Source organism: Jaculus jaculus, chromosome 12 (genome assembly GCF_020740685.1).
Source record: "Jaculus jaculus isolate mJacJac1 chromosome 12, mJacJac1.mat.Y.cur, whole genome shotgun sequence".
In the NCBI taxonomy this organism is placed as follows: domain Eukaryota; kingdom Metazoa; phylum Chordata; class Mammalia; order Rodentia; family Dipodidae; genus Jaculus; species Jaculus jaculus.
Window position 1 is genome coordinate 62,824,730 of NC_059113.1, and position 9,844 is coordinate 62,834,573.

At 43.2% G+C, this 9,844-nt stretch overlaps 1 protein-coding gene across 2 annotated transcripts in view; it reads right to left on the reverse strand.

Moving 5' to 3' along the window:
* Ubqln1 (ubiquilin 1) overlaps nt 1-7,567 on the reverse strand; it is a 64,802-nt gene extending 57,235 nt beyond the window's left edge. The window contains exon 1 of one of the 2 annotated variants that reach the window (XM_045131111.1): nt 7,251-7,567. In XM_045131111.1, the coding sequence (XP_044987046.1) occupies nt 7,251-7,430 (180 nt within the window). In that variant the 5' untranslated portion in view covers nt 7,431-7,567. The remainder of the gene's footprint in view (nt 1-7,250) is intronic. The other variant, XM_045131110.1, reaches the window with a different exon arrangement.
* Between the last annotated feature and the right edge of the window lie 2,277 nt (nt 7,568-9,844).

The window sequence follows — 9,844 nt, forward strand, 5'->3', positions numbered from 1 at the left end:
AAACAAAACAAACAAACAAAAAAAAAAAAATTAGCCGGGCGTGGTGGCGCACGCCTTTAATCCCAGCTCTTGGGAGGCAGAGGTAGGAGGATCGCCATGAGTTCGAGGCCACCCTGAGACTCCATAGTGAATTCCAGGTCAGCCTGGGCTAGAGTGAGACTCTACCTCGAAAAAACAAAAAACAAACAAAAAAAGAGGTTGAAGAATTCAGGAGGTAGAGGGAGAAGAATTGCTGTGAGTTCAAGGTCAGCCTGGGCTAGAGTGAGACCCTATGTCAGAAAAACAAAACACACCCTATGGAAACCTACTTTTTTGGACAATGGCACACTCAGAAGCCATAGATTCTTACTAGAAAAATTTTGGTACCAAAGGTGGGATACCTTCCAGTGAGTTGTTGGTCAGGGAGGCCCCCTGAAACCACCAAAACATTACAGGCCATTGCCAAGGCTCTTGGTTTCCCACCAGGAACAGACGGTTAAGACCCTATTGCTGAAGATTCCACATGCTTATGCTGCAATGTCACTGAGAAATCTTGCTGGAGCTGAGCTGAAAAACTCCCTGTAGACCACCTAACAGAAAGCTGGAAAAAGCTACACTGCATGGAGCCCTATGGGAGAGAAAAGCTACCAGCGGAGATAAACAACAGTGAACACTGAAAGCCTCAAGTTTGGCCAGCCAGGCCAAATGAGGGAACGGGTGCAATAGTGGCATGTGTGTTATGGGGTAAACCAAATGCTCACTAATTGAACTGGAGGCCTGCTCCACTGGAGGAAATATAGTCTGATACTGAAAACCTATTGACAGGGGAAGTCATGAGCCCCAGGGGTATAATGCCTGCTGGTGACTGGCTAAATGTATATATTATGCTCACCAAACTGCCTGGGGTAAGCTCTTCTCTTAATGTTCATATCCATATATTAGTGCTACTCTCACTTTTGGATTAGAGAAGCTTCTCTGATTTTCAGATGGTGATGACCTATGGGATGACTCAAAAGGCACCACAGTCCTGAGAAATAACAGAGGAGTGTTCGTTCAGTCACACCCGCCAAGGCTCAGGGTCCTTCGTGGAAGTGGTAGTGGAAAAAATCTAATAGCCAAAGGAAGGGTAGGACTACTCACAATGCAGTGTTCCAGACACAAAATGGCCTGGATATCCATGACCTCAAAATGCCTGGTACTACCTACACAGGACCTTCACAAAAGAAGGAAAAGAAGATGCTATCAAAATAAAAAGGGAAATTAATTGAGAAGGGGAGGGAGGGGATTTGGAGAGTGGATTTGTTAAGGAAAAAGTGGGGGACGGAGTTATCATGGTTTATTGTCTATAATTATGGAAGCTGTCAAAAAAAAAAAAAAAAACAGAACAGGGGCTGATGGAGAGATAGCTTAGTAGTTAAGGCACTTGCCTGTGAAGCCTAAAGACTCAGGTTCAAGTCCCTAGTATCCACATAAGCCAGATATACAAGGTGGTGCATGTGTTTGGAGTTTGTCTACAGTGGCTAGAGGCCCTGGTGTGCCCATTCTCTATCTGCTTCTCTCATAAATAAATAAATAAAATATTTTAAAACAACAAGGAAAAAAACAGGTATTTAATCTGAAGGACTAATGGCAGGAGAATTATCATCATCCTTTCCCCTTTCTCAAAAATTAATCACCAAGCCACAACAGTAAGCTCTATAAAAGTACTAGTGGAATGAATTCCACATGCAAAGACTACTAAGATACTACAAAGCAAAGAGTAAACTAAAGAGAACTGTGAATATTGATTCAACTTGCTTAACAGGAAGAAACAATTATTTTTCCTCATCAGGCCCTGTTTTAACCATTTCTCCATTATTTGAATTTCCTAACTTTAAAGGAATTACAAGCATAGTATATATATTTTAATACTTATTTATTTGGGTGGGGGATAGGTACACCAGGCCCTTCAGCCACTGCAAAGGAACATCAGATGCACATGGTACCTTGTTCATTTGGCTTTATGTGGGTTCTGGGGAATCGAGCACCTTAACCTCTAAGCCGCCTCTCCAGTCCCCAAGCATAATATATTTTTCTTTGCATTCTGTTCAAAAATATAATAGCTCTATCCTTTGGGAAAACTACAATTAACACATCTGTTCTAATCATTCAAGGTAAGGGATACCTTCATTTTCAAAACAGGCTCGTGTGGACTGAAGAGAGGGCTTAGCAGTCAAGGCGCCTGCCTGCAAAGCCTAATGACCCAAGTTTGATTCTCCAGTACCCATGTAAAGCCAGATGCACAAGGTAGTACATGTGTCTGGAGTTCCCTTGCAATGGCTGGAGGTCTTGGCACATCCATACTCTCTCTCCTTATCTGCTTGCAAATAAACACATGAAAATATTTTTAGGACTGGGGAGATGGCTTAGCAGTTAAGCCTGCAAAGCCATGATTCCCCAGGACCAACGTCAACCAGATGTACAGGGTGGCGCAGGTGTCTGTTCATTTGCAGCAGCTGGGGGCCTGGTGTACCCATTCTCTCTCTCTCAAAAGATAAAATATGAACATATAAATTAAAAAAAAAACTAGGGGTAGCCATGAGCCCTAGGGGTGTAACATCTGCTGATGTCTGGATAAGTGTATATTCTATGCTTATCAAACTGCCCAGTAAGCACTTCTCTTAATATTCATAACCTTATATTAATGCTACTCTCACTTTGGATAGAGAATCTTCTCTTTTCAGATGGCAGTGACCTTGGGACAACTCAGAAGGTATCATGGTGCTGGAAAGAAGTAACTAGAGTACCGAGTAACATCTTGATGACACCTTCCAAGGCTCAGGGTCTAATGCGGAAGAGGCGGCAGAGAGAATGTAACAGCCAAAAGAAGGGTTGGACTCCTTACGAAGTGCTCCCTCCAGACAAAAATTTGGCCTCGATATCCATGACCTCATAGTGCCTGACACTACCTACACAAGACCATCATATGAGGGGGGAAGGTTCATGGCATCCAAATAGAGGAGAGACTTATTGAGATGGGGAGTGGATATGATGGAGAATGGAATTTCAAAGGGGAAAGGGGGGAAGGGAGGGTATTACTATGGGATATTTTTTATAATCATGGAAAATGTTTTAATAAAGTTGATACAAAAAAGGCACAAAAAATTACTGAAATGTGGAAAAAAAAAACTAACAGAAATTGTCTTAAGCAAAAACTAAATTAAATGGCTGGGCATGATGGCGCACGCCTTTAATCCCAGCACTCGGAAGGTAGAGGTAGGAGGATCACCATGAGTTCGAGACCACCCTGAGACTACACAGTGAATTCCATGTCAGCCTGGACTAGAGTGAGACCCTACTTAGGAAGAAAAAAAACACATACACACACACACCAAAAAAAGTGGGGCACCAGCATGTATATATTTCCTGGTTGTGACAAGTGGCCTCATGCTCAACCATTACTATACCATAAGGGACTGCACTCTCAAGCTGTGAGCCAAAATAAACCCTTTCTTACGTTTCTTAAAGTTATTAATACAGTTAATAATGCTCAACATAAAGTTTGGGGGTCTCGGGTGATGGCTCAGTAAATAGTTTGTTGCTCAAACACAAGGACCCAAATTTGAATTTCCAGCACCCACATAAATGGTAAGTAGGTGTGGTAGCCACCAGCATGTGGCAGGCAGAGACAGGGAATCCCTGGGACAAGCTGGCTAGCTAAACTAGCTCAATTAGCAAGCTTCAAACTCAAGTCAGAGTCTGCTCAGTAAAAAGATAATGCACCACCATGTCCTAATCAGCCTGAAACTAACATTACAGTGATTACATAATTATCATTGGCAACATTTATAAAGGCCCAAAACTGAGATAAAAGGCTCTAGTGATTAGGGGGGAAACATCACAAGTGGCTAAAATTAAGGAAGAAAGGAGAAAAGGTAGGGAGGGAGCTGATTCTGAAAGCTTTATTAGCGGTGCCACACACAGCTACTGAACATGTGAAACACAGCTGCCTAAACTGAGAGGTGTTCGAAGCATCAAGCACACAGAAAAGTTTACACAGTATAAAAATGGAAAATATTTCATAACTTTTTATACTAATTATCTCTCAAAATGATTCTGGCATATTATAAATTAACTAAAACATTAAAAGCCAAAACCAGTAACAAATGGAGAAACATAATATAGTATACATGCACAAGAAAATTTGGTTTTAAAAACTTTTTGTTTATTGGTTTTAAAATTACCTTTATATATTTATTTATTTGCAAGTGAGGAGGGGGGACACAGAAAGAATGAGCATGCCAAAGACTACAGCCACTGCAAACCAACTCCAGATGCATGCACGGCTTTGTGCATCTAGCTTTACGTGGGTCATTAGGCTTTGCAGGGAAGCACTTTAACCACAGAGCCATTTCTCCAGACCCTATTTGTTTGCTTTTTGAAACAGTCTCACTATGTAATCCTTGGCTGGCCTCCGTCTCACTACGCAGACCAGGATAGCCTCAAATTTGTGGTGATGGTGTTGTCTTTGCCTCTAGAGTGCTGGGATTTTACCTAGCAGAAGAGAAGTTAAATTCTGACATGGTACAACATAGGTAAGTCCAATTAAGTAAAAAAAAAAAAAGCCAATTATGCAAGGTCTAATATTGTATAATTCCATTTATGTGAAATATCTTGGGTAGTTAAATAGAATAGAAGCTTCCAAGGACCAGTGGGGATGGAAGAATGACAAGTTACTGATTAATGGCTGCAGGTTTCAGTTCTGCCAGGTAAGAATTCCAAAAAGGGACAGTGGTGCTAGTTGCACAACAATGTACATATACTTAATGTCTCTGAACTATATGTTTAACATCAGTTAAGATGATATGTTGTTTTGTACATTTTTACCAAAATTTTTAAATAATTTCAGTTATTAATAAGTGGCTACTAAGAAAACTGCATTTGTTGCTCATACTGCTACATAGTAAAAGGTTCCACAGAATTGAAATTTTAATTTCACCATCACAGAAAAACATCTTAAAGATGCCATAAGCACATTTTTTCTATCTATAAAATACTATTTCTAATATGTGGAAGCAGTGAGGATACAGCAATCATAGAAAGTATCGCTATCAAATCCTAGTGGGGATGTAAAGCAACAGGAATTGGATGGACTGTGAAAAGAGTACATTTTTTAAAAAGTTTCTCATAAAACTAATCAGAACTATTCTAAATATTTGATAGAGATAAAGGTGTATAAGTCTCAAAATAGTACAAACCAGGCGTGGTGCACCAGGGAGGCAGAGACAGGAGGATCACCATGAGTTTGAGGCCACCCTGAGATCACGCAGTTGAATTCCAGGTCTGCCTGGACTAGGGTGAGATCCTACCTCGAAAAAAAAATAATTGTACAAGATTGTTCACATGAACTGGAAAGAAGTGACTCTCAATGAACAGATTATAATCATCATCATACAGTGGAAAACTACACAATAACAGAGGTGTACTGGTTGGGAATACAGCTCAGTTGTAGATTGCAGCCCTTGCTTTGCAGCAAATGGTGTGCGGTCAGGGGGTTCCTAACAGAGAACCTCAAAAAAATACACTAGTTGTACGTGTGTGTGTATGTGGGGGGGGGGGGTGTTTGACCCAAAAGACTGCATACTGCCAGGCCTAGTGGCACAGGCCTTTAATCCCAGCACTCAGGAGGCAGAGGTAGGAGGATTGCTATGAGCTCCAGGCCACCCTGAGACTACATAGTGAATTCCAGGTCAGCCTGAGCTGGAGTGAGACCCTGCCTCGAAAAACCAAAAGACCGCATATTATATGACTCTCCTTGTGTGACGTTCTAGCAGAGGCAATACTAATCTCTGGTGAAAAACTTTCTAAATATTATATTCTACATCTTGTTACAGGCTTGGCAGAAGCATGTGTAAACTTGTGACAATTCATGAAATGGCAAACACTTGCATGACAAATTTATCCTGGAAAAAAAGTCTTAAAAAGTTGACACCTGGGGTTGGAAAGATGGCTTAGTAATTAAGGTGCTTGCCTACAACGCCTAATGACCCAGGCTGGATTCCCCTGTACCCACATAAAGCCAGATGCATAAGGTGGCACATGAGTCTCGTTTGAAGTGGCTAGAGGCCCTGGCCCCTCTCTATCTGCTGCTTTCTCTCTCTAATAAATAAAATATTTTAAAAAGTTAAGATTATGCATGACCCCACAGTGATTACCAATACCCTCACCTAGGAGGGTCCTAGGATGAGACCCTGTTTAATACTAAAAATAAATATATAATACAAAAAATACAAGAAACTGCCAACTATAACCGATGTATATAGACACTCACTGTATAACTCAACTTCGTATGCTGAAAGATTTAAAACCGTTAAAGAAAATTTTTATAAGAGCATTAAAAAACAAGGGGTGATGGGTCAACTGAAAAAGTTTTTCTCTACTGGGGCTATACAACCTCCTTCTTCAGAAAACATCACCTTTGGAACTAGATAAACCTTAGGGAAACTAGACAGGTAAATTCCAATACTTATTGCTTCCTCGAAAAAAAGTGCTCACAGTGTTTGAAACTGTCAACAATCACTCAATTATTTACAGTACTCTAGAAAGTGTCCAAAGTACTTTTCTACCAAGAGCGTTAATTAACTACAAATTTTATTTTCTTGAACTCTCTAATGTTTGGTAAGATTCCCTATTAATACTGATTTTGTTTTATTCGTTTGCAACCACTAATATTCAAGTATCATTTTCATCTCTAAAAATCAAACAAAATCTACCCAACAGTAATATGTAACAGATAACACATATAATAACAGAAAAATAGAAAAAAAATAGAAACTACAAGTATCAATCCACGAAAGTCATTAGCTTTTGTACTTAAGCTTTGTGCTGTATTAAAATGCGGCTGAAAACGTTGTAATGTTTTCACAAAAAGTAGGAAGATGGGACAGATTTCAGTACTCAAAACCTAGAATTTAAATGTCCACGCGCAACTCATCCAAAATATAACACGGAAGCCGGTATAACAATGACCCACCCCCCCAGTTTTATTTACAAAGTAAATAGCAGCCGAGCCCAAATCGATTCGGCCCCCGGCCCAGCCAGCCAGTGGGCGCCACTCCTTTGTGACGAGCAGCGGTGAGGGTGGCCGCGGGCTGGGGTCCCACCTGCACAGTCGTCTCCCACAAACCTGTGTCATCTAGGTGGAACGAGATCCCGAACGAGGCCGTGGGCGACTCCAGGAGCCGGCCCGTCGCCGCCACCCCCACACAGGCCCGAGCGACCGGCGGCCTCACCTGCTGGACCGAGCTGTTCTCGGGCACCGCGAACTCCTCCTTCTCCTTCGGGGTCTTCACCGTGACTTTCATGATCTTGGGCTCGCTCGAGGGAGCGGCCCCGGATGCGCCGGCACCGTCGGCCGCGGGGGCGCCGTCCTGGGAGCCCGGAGGGCCGCCGCTCTCTCCACTCTCGGCCATGGCGGCAGCGGCGGTGACTCAGGCGAGCAGAAGGGAAGGGACGAGCTAGAACGAGCCGGGGCAGCCGGAGTCGGGTCGGCCGAGAGCGCAGGTCACGCAGCCTGCGGGACGACAAGTCGCGGGGCCGCGGGCGTGGGCTGCAGGAGCAGGCCCGCAGCTCGGGCCTCGCGTGGGGACGCCGAACGCTCCCTCACAGCAGCACCGCAGCCGCCGCTTCCTCCTCCGCCCCTCCCCCAGGCCCCGGCGCGGGGCACGCCGGGTAACGCGGTGCGTCACCACACGGCGCCCCCCGCGCGCCCGAGGCTCGGCTTGCGCCCCTCTCTCTCTCTCTCTCTCTCTCTCTCTCTCTCTCTCTCTCTCTCTCTCTCTCTCTCTCTCTCTCTCTCTCTCTCTCTCTCTCTCTCTCTTCTCTCTCTGTCCCTCAGTCCGGACCGTGTGAAGGGCGAGAAGCGAAACAGAATTTTTTTTCTCCGCCACTTTTCACTAAGAAAATTAAGCGGGGTTTGTGGGAGGCATCATGATGGCGCACTAGGATGGCGTCACGGGAGCGAAATTACTAGAAAAGAGCTCGTCCACTGGGCGCCAAGAACGCGGATGCGCCTGCGTGGTTGCGGCCCAGGAAATTTTCCCCACTCCCCCCTCCTGGGAGCTGCTTAGTAGTTCCCGGAGGCTGCTCTGCTTACAAAATACGGTCTAGTCATTTTATTTCACTATGCCTACTGTTTGTTCGCGGAAGGCTTCACTGCTTTCTTCTTCCTGACCTGTACGCAGGAATTGGAAAATGTCAGTGGAGAAGAAAGGTCCTTAAGGATCCCGGAATAAAAGCCTATGCTCACACTTGCACTATCGCGCCCAATCAAGGCCAGAGCCTCCAGTCCTTGAATTAAATTTGTTTGGTCACAATATCGGGCAACAAGGATTGACGGTCTCCCAAAATGTGTGGGGCAGAAACTGGATGCTCAGAAGTGTCCACCCGATAGAATTTAGTATATTGTGCATTTTATACTGTCACATTGTTATTGAACAAGTTTGCTTCAACTTCTTTTTGTTTTGTTTTGTGTTTTTAAAGGTAGAATCACACTCTAATCCAGGCTGACCTGGAATTTGCTATGTAGTCTCAGGCTGGCCTCTAACTCGCACAGATCGTCCTTCCTCTGCCTCCCGGGCGCTGGAATTAAAGGCGTACGCAACCACGCCGGGCTTTATTGCACAAGTTTGGAGGAGGTGTCATCAAGGATAAGTGTTCGAGAAGTATTTTCAGCATACTATAAGTATAGATAAGAAAGAAAAAACTACTTGTGAATCCTACATTGTAAAAGACGTTCTTAAACCTTACTTGCAATACAACCCAGTGCGTTTTATAATCAGTATTGCACAAGTATAAACTGACAACGCACTGTGACTCAACTAGGCAAAGGCATTCCATGGTTTCCCTTTTAATACTGTTCTAGGATTAACTGCTGTTGCACAAACACTATTTAGGCAGAGACTCCTTGGAATCTGGGTCAGAATTCTGAAAATATAAACTGCAATACGAAACATTTGAAATTTAAATATCTGTGGAATTGTTCAATAATAGGAAGAAATACTGAGAGATAATGGTATAATTTTGGAATTTTCTTCCGTATATTAAAAAACTCTTCCCAATTTCATTAGCTCTGTATTGGCTGATTTCATCTCCTGCCGTCTATTGCCTGTATACTTTGCCTGCACTGGGTTTTCTACCTGTGATGACCTTCACCCTGCCTTCAATTGCCTAACTTATTTTCCTACATCCTACAGTATCTACTGCCATCCCTTTGAGACCTGATGTCCCTCCTTGTGCTATAATAAATATGCATATTACCTCTAACATTGTGCTTATGGAATGACCTTGTAATTAAATGTATTTCTAAAACTTTCGAGGTATATAGTACAATTTATGAAATAATGTAATTTGTGCATTACTTTTATCTTAGCTGTGATCAAATTTACCTGAAAAAAAGCACCTTAAGGTAGGAAGGGCTTGTTTGGGCTCATACTTTGAGGAGATAGAGTCCATTGCTATAGACAAGGCATGGCAGTGGGATTGGCTTGTATATGTGACTATGGAAACATGAGGCTGTTTGCTAAAATCTTGGTGGACCAGGAGACACAGCTAGGGAATGCCAGTACTAAGCTAGTTTTCTATATTCCTCCTTTTTAAAAAAAAAAAACTTTTTTGTTGTTGTTTATTCTTATTTATTTGAGTGCGACAGAGAGATAAAGAGGCAGAGAGAGAGAGAAAGAAGAGAGAGAATGGACGCGCCAGGGCCTCCAGCCATTGCAAACGAACTCCAGACATGTGCGCCCCCTTGTGCATCTGGCTAATGTGGGTCCTGGGGAATCGAGCCTCTAACTGGGGTCCTTAGGCTTCATAGGCAAGCGCTTAACCA